General features: G+C 42.5%; 1 protein-coding gene and 1 long non-coding RNA gene across 4 annotated transcripts in view; one reads left to right on the top strand and one right to left on the bottom strand.

Annotated features, from left to right (window-relative positions):
* The window catches only part of NLN (neurolysin), a 62,036-nt gene that overhangs the window by 36,398 nt on the left and 2,292 nt on the right, over window positions 1-23,346 (top strand). For all 3 annotated transcript variants that reach the window (XM_073344064.2, XM_078852777.1, XM_073344066.1), the window contains exons 7-12: window positions 46-181; window positions 2,852-3,218; window positions 8,456-8,657; window positions 11,488-11,674; window positions 12,620-12,748; window positions 19,175-19,311. In XM_073344064.2, the coding sequence (XP_073200165.1) occupies window positions 46-181; window positions 2,852-3,218; window positions 8,456-8,657; window positions 11,488-11,674; window positions 12,620-12,748; window positions 19,175-19,311 (1,158 nt within the window). The remainder of the gene's footprint in view (window positions 1-45; window positions 182-2,851; window positions 3,219-8,455; window positions 8,658-11,487; window positions 11,675-12,619; window positions 12,749-19,174; window positions 19,312-23,346) is intronic.
* Window positions 15,123-18,124, bottom strand: LOC140911313 (uncharacterized). Its single transcript, XR_012158900.1, has 3 exons — window positions 17,317-18,124; window positions 16,762-16,881; window positions 15,123-15,571 (listed from the first exon to the last, which is right to left on the bottom strand). It is a non-coding gene; the product is annotated as an uncharacterized LOC140911313 (long non-coding RNA).

The following is a 23,346-nucleotide window of genomic DNA, read 5'->3' on the forward strand; positions in this document are numbered from 1 at the left end:
TTTAGTTGTCTTTAATTCATCATAACCTTGCCTTCTTTTTCATAGGAAAATACTAAAATTCTTCAGCAGTTGCTTCCCTTAAGGGCAAAAGTAGCAGAGCTTCTTGGGTACAATACTCATGCCAACTTTATACTGGAGGTGAACACTGCAAAGAGCACGGATAATGTAACAACCTTTTTAGGTTTGTTTTTATTTATGTGTTATACTTTATATTTAGATCTGCAACGTGACTCGGTACCCGAGGGAAGCTTAAATATGAAACTGGAGTACAGAGCACACAGACAGTTCATTTGGAACAGGAGCTCTCTGCCCCATCCCTTTTAATATTTTTAAGAGTCTGTTCTCCAAGCACAGGCATGACTGTGTTAAATGTAATGGGAGTTCTGGTATGAATAGAGAGGATAAGAGAGTTCGTAGGTTGTAAGAGTTTCCAGAGGAACAATTTAAAACTACTTAATGCATCAAGGGGTTGTCCTTTCTAGTAATCTGTTTTGTGATCTCCCTTCTCATGTCAGTGTGTTCTTGCGTCAATAACTGCATCAAAAAATTTCTCTTAAATAGCTATGTAGGAATTGCTGTCCTGAAACAAGCAACTGATCCATCTAGCTGACTATCCTGTCCACAGCAATTGCTTCTAATCGGTGCTTTAGAGAAAGGGAAAAAAGCTCTGATACTGTACTTGCTTCCATTATTTAGCACTTGACATGGCCCTTGTAATATTTATCTTGGCTAAGATAACTGACAGTGGTGTGTTTATTCATACAAGCAAGGCTCGTCATGGCTGTTACAGTAATCATGGATTTCATTATAATTCAAAAATATTCATAACTTTTAGCCATTTTGAGATTTTTCCACGTTGGCAAATGGATGTGATAGTAATCGCTGAACTGATTTCACTGAGCAACTTGAAGTCTGCCAACTGAAACCCTGGGCTACATGGGAAGTTAATATAGAGCAGGAGCTCAGCATTAACATTGTAGTAATACAAAGTGCTGAACTCCATTTGTCCAGAGACTGAGTTACCTTGAATGCTGTTTGGTTTCTGTTTACTTGGTTGTTTTTGCTTTTGTATTATTTGTTTTGAGATTGCATGAGACTCTTGAAAATTAGTCCTTGTATGTCATTGGGACTTAGAAAATTAATATATGGGCTTGTATTGTAAGATTCGCAAAAAGAAAAGGAGTACTAGTGGCACCTTAGAGACTAACAAATTTATATGAGCTACAGCACGCTGTAGCTCACGAAAGCTTATGCTCAAATAAATTTGTTAGTCTCTAAGATGCCACTAGTACTCCTTTTCTTTTTACAAATACAGACTAACACGGCTGCTACTCTGAAACCTATTGTAAGATTGTGTCCTTTAAATATAAAGTTTTTTAATTATTTATTGTGGAGAGAAGAATTTCATCAGTTAATAATCATATTTGCTCTGTTTCTTTTGATATTATTAGACATAAGTATATGGAGCTGATCTGCTGTGTTTTTTTAACAATGTTCATATTTGAAATTGATCATCAATAAATCCTACAGTTTGCTGAAAAAGTGTGCAGTCTTTTGACATGCTTTTAATCTACTTCGTTGTGAGTAGTATGTTGTTACTATTTATTAGCAATAGAAATGTACACAGTACTTCAAAGTACAATTAGAAACAGAGGTCGTTGCCCCCAAAGCTCACAATTTAAATTTGTATTCACCATTGTATTGAAATATTAGAATTTTAAAAATAATCTGATTGCAGAACTTTGACATTCTAAGACTCTAATATAAATGTCAGAATAAATCTAGATTGTGTTTTCTGGGAGTTTCACTGAGATAAAATGTTTTACTCTTTTTGATCCTTTATCTCCAATGTAATAGTGTAAAATAATGTAAAAATAAGTGGAATTATAGGGCATAATGTCCAATGGCCTAGCAAATATGGGCTGCTATTGAGATGATCCAGTGTAGGCAAAAAACGTGACACTCTTCTACCTTCAGCTAATTGGCTTGAGCTGGGAATAGGACAGAGGTTGCCCTGTAAGGATCTGGGGGAAAGCTACAATATGAATCATCATATCACACCTTCTATGGCTGATAAAAAAAACAGTTGAAGGATAGGTGCTGTAATTGTAGCTACTACTAAACTATAATGAAGAGAAATCAGAATTACATGGGGTGGGATCGGAGATTTAAGGTAGATGAGTACAGTATTAACTAGTTACTACAGGGAATTATTTTCCAGGTGTCTGGCTGGTGGGTCTTGCCCACATGCTCATAGTATAACTATTTGGGGTCGGGAAGGAATTTTCCCGTGGGTCAGATCGGCAGAGACCCTGAGGGTTTTTCGCTTTCCTCTGCAGCATGGGGCACAGGCCACTTACAGGTTTAAACTAGTGTAAATAGTGGATTCTCTGTAACTTATCATGATTTCAGGACTTCAGTAACTCAGCAAAAGGTTAGGGATCTGTTACAGGAGTGGATGGGTGAGGTTCTGTGGCCTGCAGTGTGTAGGGGGTCAGACTAGAGATTATTATGATGATCCCTTAAAGTCTATGAGTCTGTTTCTTTTTTGGATGTCCTTAGAAAAGAATGAAAGATGCTATGACATTTAACCCTTGCCATTGATGATGGTGCAAGAGTGCACATGCTCATATCTCAGACATCCCTGTAACCAAAACAGAAAGGCAAGCAATGAAGTCATCATTAATTGAGAAAGGGAAAATTGTGGTGGCTGGTATTAGATAAATACCTTTTTTTACTGTTTGTATAAATCTAAATAAATATATTAGTTCTCCAGTAGTACTAGTAGTCACATAGTACAATTTGGAACAGACAAGTTGACACAAAGGTAAATCTCTGGTTGCATTTTCAGATGATTTAAGTAAGAAGCTAAAACCACTGGGTGACGAGGAGAGAGAGTTTATTCTGGACTTGAAGAAAAAGGAGTGTGAAGAAAGAGGCTTTGACTATGATGGAAGAATCAATGCATGGGATTTACATTATTATATGAACAAGACAGAAGAGCTTAAATATTCCATAGATCAAGAGAAGCTGAAGGAATACTTTCCAGTTGAGGCTGTTACACAAGGCTTATTGAACATTTACCAGGAGCTGCTGGGACTTGTATTTGAGCAGGAAGAAAATGCTCATGTTTGGCATGAGAGTGTTACTCTTTATACAGTAAAAGACGATTCAACAAGAGAAGTTTTAGGTCAGTTCTACTTAGACCTCTATCCCAGGTAATTCTATAATTTATTGCTTTATTTTAAAAGTATTAAGGTGGAGTTAACCTTAGCTGGGGGTGGAGTTATATGAATCTGGAAGTAAACTTTTTCGCTGCTTAAATTCCAGAGTGTTTCTGGGAGGGAAGCATTCATATGGCTACTTATATTCTATCTGCATATGTCTTCAATAAGTTTCAGACATGATTCAAACATGATTTAATTGAGGATTGGTCCTGCATTGAGCAGGGGGTTGGACAAGATGACCTCCTGAGGTCCCTTCCAACCCTGATATTCTATGATTCTATGACACCATTCCTTTAAACTTCTGTCTTTGCTGGGTATAGTTATGTTCGGGTCAGAATCCCTGACCCAGACATAAGTGAGATTGCTGGCTAATACTATAGGTGATATTTATTTTTCTCTTTTGTTTGTGCCCTTCACATGGCATGTCAACACTGGTAGAGATGGATGTGTTCCTGTCTTCTGTCCATCAGGCAGGAGATGCTAATCAGGATGAAGGAATTTTTGTTGCTGCTCCACCTCTTTTTAACTCCCTGCAGGTAAACTTCCACTTGCTTTCCAGTTCATGTTGAAGGAACTGAGGAGAACAGCTGGTGCCTTTGCCTGAACCACCCTCTTGGAGCTCATTCAGCCTGAGTCTTCTGGGTAGAGAAAAGAGCAGAGAATCACTCAGGAAATTAAAACTTGACTCTGACCACAATGTGGAACTTTAGTCCTCTATTGTGGCCCCTGGGTGCATCATCTCTCCACAGGTAGCTAGGAGGGCTGTCAAGCGATTAAAAAAATTCATTGTGATTCATCGCACTGTTAAACAATAATAGAATACCATTTATTTAAATATTTTTGGATGTTTTCCACCTCTTTAAATATATTGATTTCAATTATAACACAGAATACAAAGTATACAATGTTCCCTTTATATTTATTTTTTATTACAAATATTTGCACCATAAAAAACAAAAGAAATAGTATTTTTCAATTCACCTCATACAAGTACTGTAGTGCAATCTCTTTATCATGAAAGTTTAACTTACAAATGTAGAATTCCATACAAAAAATACCTGCATTCAAAAATAAAACAGTGTAAAACTTTAGAGTCTACAAATCCATTCAGTCCTACTTCTTGTTCAGCCAATCGCTCAGACAAACAAGTTTGTTTACATTTGTAGACAGAGCCATATCTAGCATATGGCGAATCGAGGTGGCCATTCCAGGCCCCACGCTTTGGGGGGCCCCGCGGTGGCCACCCCGAGTCGTCATAGCCTAGGGACGACTTTGTGTGTGTGTGTTGTGCAGGGGCTGCTAGGACGGCCCAGGGAGGGTGGGATTGGGGGGGCGGGACCAGGCTGGCCCTGGGGGCTTAGAGGGGGCCTGGCGCCGGCAGTGAGGGTTGGGCCCACACTCACCGGTGGGAAGCGGCAGCAGCAACCCCAGCCCGCCCCGCACCTCCCTGCCGGTTCCCGGCATTGCTCTGGGGGGTGTCCCAGCCCCCACACCCTCCAAGGGATGGCCCTGTTTGCAGGAGATAATGCTGCCCGCTTCTTGTTCACAGTGTCATCTGAAAGTGAGAACAGGTGTTTGCATGGCACTGTGGTAGCTGGCATCACAAGATATTTACATGCCAGATGCACTAAAGATTCATATGTTCCTTCATGCTTCAAGCACCCTGCCAGAGGTAATGCATCCATGCCGATGACAGTTTCTGCTCGATAACGATCCAAAGCAAATGCCACTAGCAGAAGGTTCTTGTTTGGTGGTTTGGGTTCTGTAGTTTCTGCATCGGAGTGTTGCTCTTTTAAGACATCTGAAAGCATGCTCCACACCACATCCTGCTCAGATTTTGGAAGGCACTTCAGAGTCTTAAACCGTGGGTCGAGTGCTGTAGCTATCTTTAGAAATCTTACATTCGTACCTTCTTTGCGTTTTGCCAAATCTGCAGCAAAAGTGTACTTAAAATGAACAATGTGCTGTCATCATCCAGGACTACTTAACATGAAATATATGGCAGAATGCAGGTAAAATAGAGCCAGAGACACACAATTCAGTCACAAATTTAATTAACACATTTTTTTAACGAGCGTCATCAGCATGGAAGCATGTCCTCTGGAATGGTGACCAAAGCATGAAGAGGCATAGAAATGTTTAGCATATGTGGCACGTAGATACCTTGCAATGCTGGCTACAAAAGTGCCATGCAAAGGCCTGTTCTCACTTTCTGGTGATGTAAATAAGAAGTGGGCAGCATTATCTCCCATAAATGTAAACAGAGTTGTTTGTCTTAGCGATTGGCTGAACGAGAAGTAGGACTGAGTGGACTTGTAGGCTCTAAAGTTTTACATTGTTTTATTTTTGAATGCGGGTATTTTTTGTATAGAATTCTACATTTGTAAGTTAAACTTTCATGATAAAGAGATTGCGCTACAGTACTTGTATGAGGTGAATTGAAAAATACTATTTCTTTTGTTTTTTATGGTGCAAATATTTATAATAAAAATAATAATATAAAGTGAGCACTGTACACTTTGTGTTCTGTGGTGTAATTGAAATCAATATATTTGAAACTGTAGAAAAAATCCAAAAACATTTAATAGATTTCTTTTGGTATTCTATTGTTTAACAGTGCGATTAAAACTGCGATTATTGCAATTTTTTAAATCGCAATTAATTTGTTTGAGTTAATTGCGTGAGTTAACTGCGATTAATCGACAGCCGTAGTACCTACTGATGGGAGCAGGATCAAATTCCTTCTGTCCCCTATCAGTGATCTGTATGTGTCTCCTCTTTGCCTCCTAAGAGGAAACTTGCTTTTATTTCATTATCCCTGTGCCCGTTCCCAGCATATTATCTAGAGACCTCTTCTCCGCTCTAGCTGGCAGGAGGTTGCTCTGTGTCTCGCTCCAATATCTCCTTGAGGAGAAGTCTGCAAGTGCTTTAGACTGAGCAGGCAAAAATTCTCTGACTCCTTCACCGAGACTCTCCCATCTTTGGGGCAGCTATCAACACCATGCAGGGGAAAAGTCTTTCCTTCTTTAGAAAGAATCTCAAAACTCAACTCTTCCTGATAGCCACATCTGTCCAATCCAGTCCAGTCCTGCTGATAACATTGGTCTTATGCTAGGACCTGGTTCCATTGCCACAGTTTCATTCCAGAACCTTAGAATCATAGAATATCAGGGTTGGAAGGGATCTCGGGAGGTCATCTAGTCCAATCCCCTGCTCAAAACAGGACTAATCTCCAACTGAATCACCCAGCCAGGGCTTTGTCAAGCCTGACCTTAAAAACCTATAAGCATGGAGATTCCATCACCTCCCTAGGTAACCCATTCCAGTGCTTTACCACTCTCCCAGTGAAAAAGTTTGTCCTAATATCCAACCTAAACCTCCCCCACTGCAACTTGAGACCATTACTCCTCGTTCTGTCATCTGCTACCACTGAGAACAGCCTAGATCCATCCTCTTTGGAACCCTCTTTCAGGTAGTTGAAAGCAGCTATCAAAACCCCCCTCATTCTTCTCTTCTGCAGACTAAATAAGCCCAGTTCCCTCAGCATCTCCTGATAAGTCACGTGCTCCAGCCCCCTAATCATTTTTGTTGCCCTCCGCTGGACTCTTTCCAATTTTTCCACATCCTTCCTGTAGTGTGGGGCCCAAAACTGGACACAGTACTCCAGATGAGGCCTCACCAATGCCGCATAAAGGGGAATGATCACGTCCCTCGATCTGCTGGCAATGCTCCTACTCATACAGCCCAAAATGCCGTTAGCCTTCTTGGCAACAAGGGCACACTGTTGACTCAACCTTTTGGCAGTTCCTGCTGAGTCTTCCGTGTTGCAGGGGAGAACTTGGAGATGCTCATCCAATAGTCTTTTCTTTAGTGGATGTGTCAGTCTCACACTGAATGTGATTCCTCTCTAGGCCCCATCTTACCTAAATGTCTCATGTTACTTGGGGCTCTGGAGTGACTAAGGTTTCTCGAAGTGCACTGCCTGTCCCACAAGATCTGCTTCCCAGGGCCCAAGAAGATCCACTTCAGGTGGACTCCATCCTACATCCTAATCCCATGGCCCTAAATTTAAGGGCTTGGTCCTTGAGCAGAGCCTTCTAAAAGTGTTTGAGTATCTCAGGCAAGTTTTTGATCATTTTCTTGAATTCATGCATCCTTCACATAATATGGGGCTTGGGCTTCACTCTCGGTGGTGCAAAAGTCTTTCAGCCTAAAAATCTTTCTTCCTGCTATCCTGGACTTCCTCTAGGCAGGGTTTGACAAGAACATGTCAAGATACCCTAGAGTGCTGGCCTGTGCACTTAATGGACTTGGTTCAGATAGATGGCTTCCCAGTAGCACAGACCAACTAATCGCCAATTTGCTGAAAGTGGTCTCTTACCTTAGGCCTCCAGTTAAGTCTCCCATGCCTCCATGGAGATTTTGTCTTATTTTTAGATCCCTTTAAACCTCTGAGGTCTCTCCATCTCTATGTGCTGGAAATTGGCTTTTTGCTGGGCAGGGAATGCTACAATTCAGGCTACAACCTCATATGACATCATTATGCAGGTCCTCTAACCAACGTCCTTCAGTAAAGAAAGGGAAGTGAGGGCCTGGTATTATTAATGTAAAAAGCAAGGGGGAAATTACACTAACTTCTTGCATCATAAAACCGCAATAAGGAAGGGGGACAGGAATATTTTGGACTTCATGTTTAGTGACTCACTTTTAATTATGACAATTTTTCTAACTGTATTAACTAACAGTTTAATTAAAATCACGTTTTGTTTTAAAATCACATTGCTAAAGCAGCAAACCCTGTTCTTTATTCTTTAAATGTGCTCAAATGCTAGTAACAAAAGCTAATGCTTCACAGAATGGGATTTGTCTTTCATACTGTAATGGTCATGTCTAAGATTAAGTAAAATTAACTTTTAGAAGCAGCAGAGTTATCACTTTTGATTACAGTAATATACTATATAAATAAAAAAGAAGCTTGCAAATGCTGCTCTAAATATTAAAGTGATGGGATTTAGAAGTACTTTTTCTTTGTGCTCTCAGTAGAATCCTAAGCACTGTGACTTTTATAAAGGTCATAGGACACTATCTTATTGTGGTTTTTTTAAATAAAAGAAAGAGGGTCCCTTCCTCATATAACATCATAGAGGGAAACAGCCCTCTTCCCCATGCTATTTGTGGAAGATAGGCCTATTGTGTAAGGATGGCTTTTGGTATATTTCCTTGCTCAGAGAAGGGAAGTATGGGCATGCAGCATGCTTTGGTCTCCAGCCTGGCTGCCTACGCTCTGATGGCAGCAGAATGATGTCTGTAGCTGCGCTGGTGACCAACTTCACAAAACCAACATCAGATCGCCCATCATTGCTGCAACATGATGAGGTGAAGACTTACTTCCATGAGTTTGGTCACGTAATGCACCAGATATGTGCGCAGGTAAGTAATGTTTCTATTTCATTAAAATAACTAATTCTTCACAGTCTCTCAAAGTGTTGGTGGGGGAGGGGTAAACCCTGTTTGATGGGTGTATGGTTTCCTTAAGGTAAGTATTTAAGAGCTTCACGGTAACTTTTCACAGTTGATACTTGTTTTGAGTTTTTGTGTACAAGCCTAGCAGTGAATACAACTTCTGGAAAGTGTTCGTGTAACAGCAAATCCTTTTCCCTCTGTACAGCCTGAGCAACTGGGGCTGAGGAATGAGCAGCTCCACGAGGAAGGAACCCTCCCATAGGCAACAGAGCTACTTTGGGGCTAACACTGCAATTGTTGTTTTTGATAGTATCTGCAGTGTATTAGGAACTGTACGGACACAAAAGAAAGCAGAGTTCCTGTCCCAAAGACTGGAAATGGCCGATGAATCCACTGTCCTCACATGCCTCCAATCCCAGTCACTTTCTGCATGGTGGCGGCACACACATAGGGAGCCCTCACAAAGCTGCTCTTCTTGGTACAGAGGGTGCATACATCCCCTACCTGAGCTTCCTGAATGCTACCTTTATTCCTCCCTCCACCATGTAGCAGAGTCACACCAGTCCTGCAGCAGTCAGGAGCCTCCACATAAGCAGAAAGGCTGGAATTGTCCTGGAGACTTGTCATAAAGACATAAATAAGCTGCTTAGTTTCATCTTTAGTTGAACCGCATTTAAGATTGATTCTGCTATGATGATGATAGATTTATTATTAGTCCAATTCATTTGTTTCCCTTTGTTTGAAAAGTATAGCCTTCAGTGTTTCTTCTTAAAAACTGTAAATTCTGTACCATCAGCCCATCAGTCCAGAACTCATGTGGTTGCACTCTGGCCTCTTTAACCAATAGGTAGCAGCACAAATAAAATGTCAAAGGTATGTAGCATACTTAGGATTTCATTTCCTGGCTTCCAGTCCCAGGTAGAACTTCCACAGAACAAGGAACATATAAATCTACTAGCTAAATTTGGAATTAAACAAGTTGGATTCTGAATTCAGAGCTAACAGCTAAATTTTGTACATATCTTTTCTCTCCCGGCTTGTCTGTGAAAAATGGGAAGAATCCAGCTATTCACTTGCCTCAAGTTGCCTCAAGATATCTAGGAAACACAATTTTGAAGTGCAAAAATTAAAGAGAAAACCCTGCCCCTTCCTCCACAGCTACGGAGGGATTCCTGGTGACTGGAACACATGTGGATCTGCTGCAGAAATGAGAGTAGGATTTGAAGGATCCAAATAGGGATGTGCTTTCTTGGCACAGAGTGATTTAGAAGACTAAGGGACATTTCATTCATGCTGCCAATGGATTTCACTTCTTTCAAGCCCAGCGGCACCCCTTAGTTCAAAAATATTGTGCAGTATTTCAGATGCCAGCATACTCCTACAGAATTAACAAAATTGGAGGGATAGTGCTCAACAGGATAAATGAGTCAAATGAAATCCCTGAAGCAGGTCTACATGCAATAGAAGTAAAGCATTATACAGCAATTATACAAGTTAATCACTGAGTTACTTTTGTGATAGAACAAAATTTTGTAGCATGTTTACAAAGTAATTATATTGAGTAAATTAGATTTATTTTTAGGGTTGTCAATTAATTGCAGTTAATGCATGCAATTAACACAAAACAAATTAACTAGATTTAAAAAGTCGCAATTAATCCCTTGTTGTAATCACACTGTTAATAATAGAATACTAATTAAATTTATTATAACTATTTTGGATGTTTTTCTACATTTTCAAATATATTGATTATAATTACAACACAGAATATAAAGTGTACAGTGTTCACTTTATATTATTATTTTTATTACAAATATTTGCACTGTCTACTCAGTCGTACTTCTTGTTCAGCCAGTCGCTCAGACAGACAAGTTTGTTTATGCTCCCCGCTTCTTATTTACAGGTTCACCTGAAAGTGAGAACAGGTGTTTGCATGGCACTGTTCTAGCCAGCGTTGCAAGGTATTTATGTGCCAGATATACTAAACTTTCGTATGCCCCTTCATGCTTCGACTTGTAGGCTCTAAAGTTTACACTGTTCTGATTTTGAGTGCAGTTATGTTAAAAAAAAAATTCTAAGTTTGTAGGATGCACTTTCATGGTAAAGAGATTGCACTACAGTACTTGCATGAGGTGAATTGAAAAATACTGTTTCTTTTGTTTATTTTTTTACAGTGCAAATATTTGTAATAAAAATAATATAAAGTGAGCATTGTACACTTTTTATTCTGTGTTGTTATTGAAATCAATATATTTGAAAATGTAGAAAAACATCCAAAATATTTATAATACATTTAAATTGGTATTCTATGATGGTTTAATAGTGTGATTAAAAAGGCGGTTAATTGCGACTATTTTTTCAATCTCGTGATTAATTGCAATTTTTTAAAATTGTTTGATGGCCCTAGTTATTTTGTGATGTCATGGGGCAATGCTGAAATGTAATTATATTGCTATAATATGTCATGTAAGAGAGAGTAAGAAAAATAGACCTGTTTCTGAGTTCCTGTGACTAAGAATCACTGCATGATATATTGTTTTGGTTAGTTTTCTCATTGCTTATAATTTAACTTTTCTTCTTCCCTCTCTTAAAGTTTGAGGCTATTTTAACATTGATCTTTCTTGTAATACAGCTGTTTATAATTCTGCCCTGTTTTTACACCATCACAGTTTTGGCACCTTACATAGGTTGACATTTTACTAGATATATGATCTAATCTCATTTATATTTTAATTTAATATAATGGAGGGTTTTTTGTTGTGTTTTTGTTTCTTTGCTTGTTTTTTGTTTTTGTTAGACTGATTTTGCTCGATTTAGTGGAACTAATGTGGAAACAGACTTTGTAGAAGTTCCTTCACAAATGTTTGAGAACTGGGTATGGGAAAAAGAACCTCTACAGCAAATGTCAAAACATTATAAAGATGGGAGCCTTGTTGGAGATGCTCTTCTTGAGAAACTTGCTGCCTCTAGAATGGCCAATACAGGTATCTTTTTTCTTTTACATACCAAAAGCATTCATGAAATGGTAGGAAAGACATAGGGCAATATCCTGCATAATAGAGAACAGGCATATGCCTTAGATAGCAGTCTCTTCTTCCTTCACTGTGTATCCACCTCCTCCATGACTGCTACTGAGAGGTAAGCGCACCTCTAGAGAAGAAAGGCCCATTAGATTATACCTTGGAAATGAGTGCAAAAACTGCTTAAATGCTGAGATTTACTGTAAAAAAAAATTTGATATCTTAATTGTGTTCAAACTGTGAGAAAAATACAATTTAAAAAGATGGAGCTTGTAACAGCAACTCCTTCCAACAGCCTTTCCAACCTTTTTTTAATTATTCATTTCAACTAAGAGGAAGAACAATTAATGCACTAGACTGGGAGTCTGGAGACTTTCCTGACTGCTACTATCTCTTTCTGATTATTATTATTTGTGCTGTGGTGAAACCCCACCCCCCAAAACCACTACCAGGATTATGCTTGCTGTTGAACAGACACACAGAAACACATTATCCCTGCTCTCCAACATGTGTGTATAAAAAAAAATAAGAAGGGAAGTAGGATAGAGGACAAAGATAACAGTAATGAGAGCATATGTTTACAGAGGCTTACCTATGTGTCTACCTTAAAAGTCCCAAATGACTTAAAATTGCTTTTTGTCAAATATCAACAACCCCCTTAAGTCCTCTTCCTAGCTATTGTCACTTGGCAATTTCCTTTGGCACAGACTTCCTGTGTGTACATGGGTAAGTCTCTGTGCTTGATTCTCTGTCTTTAAAATGAAAATGATATTTATTGTCCTCACTGGATTTTACAGTGCCTAACTCATTAATGTGTATAATGCATGTTGAAATCCTTGGATGGCTGATACTATAGAAACCCAGCGTATTACTATAACATTTATAAACCAAATGCCCTTATACCACTAGGTCTTTTGACTCTTCGTCAGATTGTTTTGAGCAAGGTTGACCAGTCCATTCATACCAAATCATCTGCTGACCCTGCAGATGAATATGCCAAGTACTGCATGGAGATTCTGGGAATTTCTGCAACCCCAGGTATGTAAAAGTAAAGTTTTCATGCAGGATGTCTGACTGCTTCAGATAAGCATACAGTACCTTCACAGTAGGTCTTATAGCAAATCAGGTGAATATGGTTTAGAACAGAAATCCCGTTTATGAAACTGAACTCCTTACTTTGAAATAAGACAAGAAAGGTCATTAATGTTATTACATCAAAAATATCCATTTGCAGCTAGGATATATTCCAGATTGATACATTAATGCCCTTCTAAATCTGAAGCACTATTATATGTTAAAGGGATGATTACATTTGATTTCAACATTAATAATTTGTTAATGTTTCTTTCTTCTTCAAGAGCTTGTTCATATCCATTTCATATTAAGTGTGTGCACACCATGTGCACTGTTGCCAGAAATTTTTCCCTTAGTGGTATCTGTCGGGACAGCTCTTGCGCCCTCTGGAGCTGCACACTCACGTGCCGGTATAAGGTGCGCTGCCAACCTTGCACCCTCTGTTCCTTCTTACCGCACATGACAGTTGCTTGAATGACCCTTTTTGCTGTGGCAAGGTTTCTTCCCAGTGGTTTTTGAACTCTAACTCTTTGTACTTAGTTGTCATCTTTTAGTGTATATAGTTTTTGTAATTAGTATTAGCGTAGTTAGTGTAAATAGTTCCTGTTGTTGAAGGACTCCTTCACCCCAGGCTTCAAATCTTCTGCTTCCTGTGACAAACCTATGTCCATGAGTGACTCGCCCTCCAGCTGCTTGAAGTGCTTGGGGGAAACTCACATGGACAAGTATCAGATCTTTTGGGACTTCAGACCCTCCACTAAAAAAGGAAAGAGACATTAGGCTGAAAACTAGCCTCATGGAAGCCACCCTCAGAGCCGCGCCGCTCTGATTCAGTTCTGAGCACTTAGACATCAGTGAGAAGTGCTCCTCTAGCACCAAGCTCTTCCTGGCACTGTTCACTATCTCCAGTGCCAAAGAAGAAGCACAAAAAGCAGCACATCAATGGAGGGCGCTTGCCAGTGCACAAGAAAGACAAGTGTGGGGAAAGCAGCACAGTGAGATCCGTGCCAGGCCATTCTTCTACTCCTGGGCCCACAATATCACCATTGATTTTTGCCTAGAGTGTTGAGTCTGGTGCAGGACCCTCCAACGACACCCGAAGCCACCGTGGCACTAGCAGTCTGACTGTTCTGTCAACCCCGGAAGCTTTCCAAGTGGCGAGGGGGCTACTTTCTCTCCTGGTTGCCTTAACTCCATTGGGACACCTTCCAGCTCCGATGTCCAGAAGCAGGAAGGAACAAGGAGCTCCTTCCTGGCACCCTCTAGCGGCAAGTTGACCTTGATCCCAGTGTCCTAACCATTTATGGTCCGCTGCTGGTCCCTGGACCTCCAGCACCACAGGGTGGCAGAATCGGGTACTGCTGCAAGAGCAGACTCCTCCTCTTAATTCCAAGGGAAACCGTACGTGCAACCTAAGGCTCACCACCGGTACCCAGCCTATTCACCACTGGACTTTGGTACCAGTCCCCATGCCAACAGCTGGCCAGCAGGTCACTGACCAATGTAGTGGCCTTACTGGAACCCCTGGGAGATTCTCCCCAGGCACTGGGGCCTCACTCCCATAGTTCCTACTCAGTGGTTTCCAAGAGTTGGGCTGCTGGCACTTGGCGCTGGCCCCCAACTCTGTACTGACCCTTGTGACAATGTTCAGGAGAAAGAAAAGGAGTACTTGTGGCACCTTAGAGACTAACCAATTTATTTGAGCATAAGCTTTCATGAGCTACAGCTCACTTCACAGCTGTAGCTCACGAAAGCTTATGCTCAAATAAATTGGTTAGTCTCTAAGGTGCCACAAGTCCTCCTTTTCTTTTTGCGAATACAGACTAACACGGCTGTTACTCTGAAAAATGTTCAGGAGATGACTCTGGTGGATGTCATTGAGACTAAAGAAGAAGAGAAATCCCCTCCTCTGGTGCAAGCCTCCTCCTCCTCTCCAGGACAATTTCAGGGCCCATCAGGACCTCCTGAAGTGGGCAGCAGTGAAGCTGGGTCTGGAAATTGAGGACCTTAAAGAGACATCATACAGCCTTATTGATATCCTGGCTGCAGCAGCTCCCTCCAAGGTGGCCTTACCCATCAATGAGGCTGTGAAAGGACCGATTAAGGTCCTGTGGCAAACTCCTTCTTCTTTGCCCCCCATCTCAAAGAGGGCAGAGAAGAAGTATTACGTGCCAGCGAGTGGGTTCAAATACTTGTACTCACACCCTCCTCTAGGGTCCCTGGTTATGTCTGGAGCAAACAAGAGGGACAGGCAGGGACAGTTGAGCACTACCCGTAAACAAAAAGACTCCAAGAAACTGGACTTTTTCAGAAAGGTTTATTTAAAGGGTAGCCTTCAACTACGTATCTCTAACCAGCAAGTTTTGCTGGAGAGATGTGATTTATAATCTGTGGTACTCCCTGGCTAAATTTAAAAACTCTGTCCCAAGATTCAAGGCAGGAGTTCACTGCCCTTTTCGAAGAGGGTAAGAATGTGGCCAGGACCTCTCTCCAGGAGACTTTGGATGCAGCCAACTCGGCAGCCAGGACAATGGCCTCCGCTATCACCATGAGGTAGTTGTTCTTGGCTCCAATTCTCGGAGTTTCCTCACATGGTCCAACAATCTATCCAGGACTTCCCCTTCGAAGGCTCCTCTCTATTCTTGGAACAGACAGACACTGACCTCACAGCCGGACGGACTCAAGGGCCACCCTACAATCCTTAGGCCTTTATGCTCCATTGGTTTCCAGGAAGCACTTCAGGCCCCAGCAGCCTTCTCATTTCTTGATGCCTCCAAGACAAGAGCCCTACAAAAGAAAAGGGAGAGGTTAAGTGGTGCCAACCGCTCTCATCCACCTTAACCTCCCAGATGGGGTCTCAGAGGTACTCTGGGGCCTTTTGAAGGTGCATCTGAGGGCATTACCACAAGTCGCTGTTTCAGATCCGTCTCCCCTTTTATTTTTGGACCGTCTGTCCCATTTCAGCCCAGCATGGTCATAGATAACATTGGACTGTTCAGTTCTAAGTACAGTGACAGTCAGCTATATCCTTCAATTTTATCCACCCCTTCCTCCCACCTCTCTTCAGGGACCCTTCTCGCAAACAACTCCTTGTCCAGGGGGTGCAATCTCTTAGAATCATAGAATCATAGACTATCAGGGTTGGAAGGGACCTCAGGAGGTCATCTAGTCCAACCCCCTGCTCAAAGCAGGACCAATCCCAAATTTTTGCCCCAGATCCCTAAATGGCCCCCTCAAGGATTGAACTCACAACCCTGGGTTTAGCAGGCCAATGCTCAAACCACTGAGCTATCCCCCCCCTCTTCTACAAATGGGGTCTGTGGAGGAGGTTCCGCAAGATTAGGGAGGAAAGGGGTTTTACTCGTGATATTTCCTAATTCCAGAGGGGGCCTCCAGCCCATTCTGCACCTGTCTCGCCTCCTCAGATATCTCAAGAAACTGAGGTTCCGCATGGTCTCCTTAGCCGAGACTGGTACGCTACCCTCAACTTAAAGGACGCATACTTTCACATTTCTATCTTCCATGGCCACAGAAGATTTCTCAGGTTTGTCATGGGTCAGCGCCACTACCAATTCACCACTCTTCCCTTCGGCCTGTCAGCAGCCCCTGGTTTTCACAAAGTGTATGGCAGTAATATCAGCCTTCCTCAGATGGTGAGGCATCTAAGTCTACCCATCTCTCCAACAACTGGCTGATCAAAGGCTGGTCACAAACTCAAGTTCAGAACAGCATCAGCATGGTCCAAGCCACCTTCTGATAAACTGGGTTTACTGATAAACGAACAGAAGTAAACTCTTGTCCCGGCTCAGAGTATAAAATTTATTGGGGTGATGCTCAACTTGACCCAAGCCAGGGCCTGCCTACCAGAGGCCTGATTCCGGACCATGGCAGACCTAATATCCAATATCATGGTCCACCCAATTACGACAAGTCAGGTTTGCCTCAAGCTACTGGGGCACATGGCGGTGTGTACTTACATGGTTCAACACACAAGACTGCGCCTCAGGTCCCTCCAGATGTGGCTTGCATCAGTATATTCCCTAAGCAGACACTACTTGGACTCTGTGCTCACAGTTCCTCCCCTAGTCCTTGCCTCCCTGAAATGGTGGAAAGACCCAAGATTGTTAATGATGAGGGTTCCCTTTGTTACCCCTCAGCTGTCAGTAGCTTTAATCTCAGACGCGTCAGACCTAAGGTGGGGAACCCACCACAACAACTTCTTGCGACCAGAGGCCCTGAGTCCTGAAAAACTCTCCCTGTCCATAAATGTCAGGGAGCTCAAGGTAGGACACTTAGCTTGCCAAGTGTTCCTTCCCCAGATCTTAGATGAGGTGGTGCAAGTTCTGACAGACACTACAGCAACCATGTTCTATATCAGCAAGTAGGGAGAGGCCCGATCTTTGGCCCTATGTCAAGAGGCCATCTGTCTATGGGACTTCTCTGCAAAGCACACCATTCATCTTGAGGCATCACATCTATTGGGACCCCAGAATGTACTGGCGGATCACCTCAGCAAATCCTTTTCCACTCACCATGAGTGGTTTCTTCCCCCGGAAGTCACCAGGTTCATCTTCCAAAGGTGAGGGCCTCCAAAGGTGGACTTGTTTGCTATGAGACAGAAGAGGAAATTCCATCAGTTTTGCTCGCTGCACGGGCACAGCCTGGGCTCCCTCTCCAATGCTTTCCTGGTGCCATGGACAGATATCCTATTCTACGCCTTTCCCCCGATCCTTCTGGTTCACAATGTCCTCCTAAAAGTCAAACAAGACAAGGTGAGAGTTATTCTGATAGCCCCAGCATGGTCTGGCCAACACTGGTTTGGCACGCTCCTCTATCTGTCAATAGCTATTCCACTCTCGCTCCCGCTCCATCCAGACCTAATCTCACAAGACCACGGCTGGTTGCTTCACCCGAACTTCACCTCCCTGCACCTAACTGCATGGATGCTGCATTACTGAACCCAGAGGAACAGGCTTGCTTGGAACAGGTCCGGCAAGTCTTGCTAGGTAATAGAAAGCCATCCACCAGGGCTACCTGGCCAAGTGAAAACTCTTCTCAACATGGCACCTCAGCAAGCTCCCTCTCCATCTCAATTTTCCCTTCAGTCTGTCTTGACCTACTTGCTCCACTTAAAGCAGCATGGCCTGGCCCTTGTGTCTATCAAGGTACACTTAGCAGCCATCTCTCAACCTTCCACCCACCGGTGAACGGTCAGTGTTCTCCCACAAGATGATGGTATGATTTCTCAAGGGGATGGAGAGGATCTATCCTCAGGTCTGTGAGCCAATCCCCCCATGGGACTTAAACCTGGTTTTGTGGAGACTCATGGATCCCCCCCCTTCAAGCCGCTAGCATCATACCCCCTGCTATTTCTCTCTTGTAGAGTCACCTTCTTGGTGTTGATCACCTCAGCCAGAAGGGTCTCTGAAATCAAGGCCCTTATATCAGAACTGCCGTACATAGTGTTTTTCAAAGTCAAAGTCCAGCTCTGCCCCCACCCGGCCTTCCTGCCAAAGGTGGTGTCACAATTCCATAACAACCAGGCCATTTTCCTGCCAGTCTTCTTCCCAAAACCTCACAAGAGCTCTGAGGAATGGTGGCTTCACTCACTGGATGTTAGGTGTGCCCTTGCCTTCTATATGAAGAGGACTAAACCCTTCCAGAAATCCACATAACTCTTCGTAGTAACAGTAATAGCGGAAAGGATGAGAGGGCTACCTGTGTCAGCCCAAAGGATCTCATCCTGGATAACCCCCTGTATTCAGGCTTGCTATGAGCAGGCGAATGTCCCACCTTCGGCCATCTTAACTGCTCACTCCACAAGAGCCCAGGCTTCGTCAGGGCAGTGTTCCTTGCACAGGTCCCAATCCAGGACATCTGTAGGGGTGCAACCTGATCATCAGTACATATCTTCACATCTTGCTACACCATCACAACAACAGGCCAGGGATGATGCCAGTTTCGGGAGAGCGGTGTTACTGCCTGCATGTCCATGAACTCCGAGCCCATCTCTGAATGTACTGCTTGGGGGTCACCTACCATGGAATGGACATGAGCAAGCAATCAAAGGAAAAACAGTTACTAACCTTTCTGTAACTGTTGTCCTTTGAGATGTGTTGCTCATGTCCATTCCACAACCTACCCCTCTGTCAGAGTTAACGGTAAGAAGGAACCGAGAGGGTGCATGTCTGGCTGCGCCCCTTTTACTGGTGCATGAGCATGCAGCTCCAGAGGGCACTAGAGCCAGCCTGATGGATACCACTAAGGGAAAAATCTCCAGCAACAGTGCTTGTGGCACGCACGCACCTAACATGGAATCGACATGAGCAACATCTCAAAGAGCAACAGTTATGGAAAAGTTAGTAACCATTTTTTAATCTGCTTTTTAAGGAACAAACATGCCGGCTACTTTTGGACATTTGGCAGGTGGATATGATGGCCAATACTATGGCTATTTGTGGAGTGAAGTTTTTTCCATGGATATTTTTTATAGCTGCTTTAAACAAGAAGGAATAATGAATCCAAAGGTAAGATAGGAACTAGCTTTTTAGTATATACCAGTAGTGAATTTTTTAAATTTCAGAATTAGCTATTGTATAAGCTCCAAAACTAGATTATAATCAGCAAATCAGTAGGTTTTAACATTTTAGGCCTTTCTTATGGTACGTATTGTGACAAAGCTCTGTCCTTGCCTCCGTGGGTCCCGCGTTTCCTGGTGGATTTCGCTAGCCTCAGAGGCTCACTGTGACCCTCCACATTAGAGGGTCTCTCTAGAGACAAGGGTCACAGTCTACTGAGCCATTTTCATCAAAAGCCAGCAAGGGAGATGAGGAGAAGCTATCCTCCTTTGCACAGTCTCTGTTGTCTCCCAGTCTCAGTGATTAATCAGGGGGCAAAGGTGGAAGGAGCCCGGGCCCACCCTCTACTCTGGGCTCCAGCCCAGGGACCCTAATAGTCTCAGCTATGGGAGCTGACCTTTTAGAAACATGACATGTACAATTCCCTGGGCTACTTCCCCCACAGCAGCCCTCACTTCCTCAAGCTCCACTTCATCCTTAACTCAAGGTCTCCTTCCTTATGCCTGATATGGTGTGTACTACTCAGTCTCTGCAACAGCGCAACTTCCTCCCACAGCTCCTGACATGCACCCCCACCTGACTAACTGGGAGGCTTTTAACTAGTTTCAGCCAGCCCCTGATTGGCTTCAGGTGTCCCAATCAACGTAGCATTCTCCCTGCCTTCTGGAAAGTTCTTAATTGGCCCCAGGTGTCTTAATTGACCTGGAGCAGCTGCCATTTCACTTATCCTGGTACCAGGAATTTGTTTAGCCTGGAGCTAATATATCTATCTCTCACTACTTTTCTATAGCCATCTGGCCTTGCCCCATCACAGTATCAAATCCACTGCATCAATAAAAAAGTTTATAAATGCTTTAATTTTATAGTAGAAAATCTGTATTTTAAGGGCATTTGTGTTTTATACAATTCTTGGCTATAAAGTTAAATATTTAAAACTTGTATAAGATATATGGCTCCTGTGATTTGTTAGGAGATGATTTCCACTTTCCCCTTTATTTTACACTGCACAGTATGGGAGAGCACACTGTCTCATGGTAAAAGATTATGCATGGTCTGCTGCTATAAAAGTTGTATGACACTAGTGCCATCTTTCCATTAATAGCAACTCACCTATGTGTTTTGTTATGCAATTACCATTCAGAGAATGGAAATCTAAATCTATTTTGGGCCTCCCCTTTTGCAGCACAGTATAATTTACTACTCTGTCAAATCAGTTGAAGCATTGTGTGATTTGGTTTCTTTGTTTGGTTTTCGCAGGTTTAAAAATACATTCCCTCAAAAGGCTTTGAATCTTAAATTATTGGTTCATTCTAGAGCTGCTGTTTTACTCCTTTGTAGGCCTTGACCTCTTCTTTTCACAGCACAAAGAAAGGATGGCTGTTCTAGTGGTTAAGGTGCTCTCCTGGGACTTGAGAGACCTGTATGTAATTTCCTGTTCTTACACAGACTTCCTCTGTGACCTTGGGCTAAATCCATAGAGGGATTATTCACAAAGTGGACAACTGCCATTTATATGCCTAAATTCAAAATTTAGATTCTCAGAATCCTTGTTCGGCTGCTGCCTAATCCTGCAGGTGCCTAAATTGCCACTGGTAAAGCCCCCTAAGTGCCTACGTTTCTGTCGCTGGGTATACACCCATCTGCTGGGTTAGGCCCAGTTGGTCCTCAAACTAATCATTCCCTGCCTCGCTCACCTGTGAGGCCTGATCTGGTAGGTGTACTTCAAGCATGCCTACTGGATTGAGCTTCACAAAAAGTGGAGGTGGTGTGGTGGTGCAAATCTCCCTTGTATAACCTTTAACCTAATGGTTAGAGAACTCACCCATGGTGTGGAAGGCCCAAGTTCAAATCCTCCCCCTCTGCTTGATGGGGGCAGGGATTTGAACCCAGGGCTTCCACTTCTCAGGTGAATCCTCTGACCACTGACCTCTGAGGTGGGTCTCGATCTCTCCTGGTGAAGCCCTTCCATTTTTTGCATATAAATAGTCAGCAGGCCAGAGACAGAGAGTGAGAATGATTCTATAGCCCAGTGCTTAGGTCACTAACATGGCATGTGTGAGATTCAAGTCCCTGTTCCACTGAACTAAAGTTATAATGGCTTTACCACCCGCCCCCTTTTTTACAAGAAAGGGTCTCAGTGCCTAACTCCAGGAGAGGGTTTGTGGCTGTGAATGCTGAGAGGAGGGAGGCACCTGCCTCTGGCCTGGAGTTAGGTTCCTAACTCCCTTTGAGGAGTGGGGCTTAGGATTCACCCCTCTCCTTGTGGGTACCTTAATTAGCTCCCTGTTCAACATGCTGGCTTTTGTTAATCCCATTTGTAGGCACCTGATTCTCCCCATGCATTGTATAGGGATCCTGGGCACCTAACTCAGTGCTATGTATTCCACTAGACCGTGGGGCACCTAATAGTTAGGTATTGCAATGCTGAATCTAAGTCCCATTTATGGATCTAGCCCCTTAGGTCTTCCCTTTTCTGTTCCGTGTGCTCTCTCTTTGCATAGGCACAATCCATTTTCTAAGTGTCTCTGAAAGATGCCTCAGAGTTTTGACTATTCAAAATTTTCCCAAATTGCTCTGTGACTTTTGTTTCTCCCGGTGCATTAAAGTGTCTTGTATTCTGAGTTTTATTTCGGGGGTTTTTTCTGGACTTTTTTCTCTTTATATGAGAGGCTTAAAAATAATTTGTCTTTTCAATGATCGTACCACTACCAAATGGATATTCACTGTGCTTCAGCTACATAGGTTCTTGGTGCCTTTCTTTAGCGTGAGGCCTTCTGGAAACTCTCTTTATGAAGAAGAGGAGAAAAATAGTTATTTCACTGCAGTCTGTGACCTTTTATCTTTGTTCAGCTGCTCATATAACTTTTTAAGAGGGATCTACTATGTGAGAGCTACTTGGGGAAGGCTTTATTTTTTCCTTCCTTAAAGTAACCTCATCTCCAAATCAGATCTGTTTAACCAGTTGTCCTTTCTGGTTGCATTCTTTAGAGGCATAATAGAGTTTCCCTGATGGGACCAAGAACTCTCCGTAAACAAATATCAGATACTCTAGTAAGCTAAAATCTTTTCTTATTTCAAACAAAAACAGCCACCCCCAGGTACCCAATTAGGTTTCTTGCTACAGCAGCAATTTCAAATAAGACCTCAAATAATTTCAATTTCAGAAATTCATGAAGGGAAGGCAGTTACTAGCATATCACAAGACTGGGGTTTTTAGAACCTCAGCTTACCTCTTCCTGTCAGAATGAAACTGAGGTTTCACTTCCTGCATAAGCAGCTATCACATTAACAACTTGAGTGTTAGAAACTGTATTTTTAATGATCACTCATACTCTTCTGAACTCTGTAGCTTTATTATTGTCAGACTCCTCAATCCCTACAGATTTTATTGAGGAATCTCTACTCTCTCAAGAACTGGGAGATGTGATTACCTATATGACATAGTAAAAGATTTGTTCCACTGATACCACAGATTTTTTTTTTTCCAAATTACTCTTTACTCTCCAAAGAACAAAGGCTCGATTCTGTATTAGACTTCCGGAGACTAACTCAAGCAGTAAAATATAAGCAACACTTCAGTATGTTCGCTCTTCAATAAGTTATCCAGACAGTGCACCTGGTAAGTCAAGGTAGCCTCAATACATTTCCTAGAGTTTTTAAAGAGAGATGTTAAAGATTCAGAGGAAAAAATTCTTCCCCTCCTTTCCCTCCATTGGAAGAGAAGGCACAAAACACAGCAGAATGGCTATGGTTCTGCTGCATGGGGGAAAGCCATGCAGAAGCTTCCAGACGTATCTGGATCATATGCCTAAATCCACAAGGGCAGTCATGGCTGCTCTGAGTCAAACCATGAAAGGTTTAGAAATAATTTTTTTCTCCTGCTGCCCCAACCTATCTTGGAATCCCTGTGGAAAGACCATTTACTCAAGCTTTTCTCAGGGAATGGGCTTGAAAGATGGTAAAGAAACAGCAGTATTAACCATA

The sequence above is a fragment of the Lepidochelys kempii genome, chromosome 5 (genome assembly GCF_965140285.1).
Source record: "Lepidochelys kempii isolate rLepKem1 chromosome 5, rLepKem1.hap1, whole genome shotgun sequence".
NCBI lineage: Eukaryota > Metazoa > Chordata > Testudines > Cheloniidae > Lepidochelys > Lepidochelys kempii.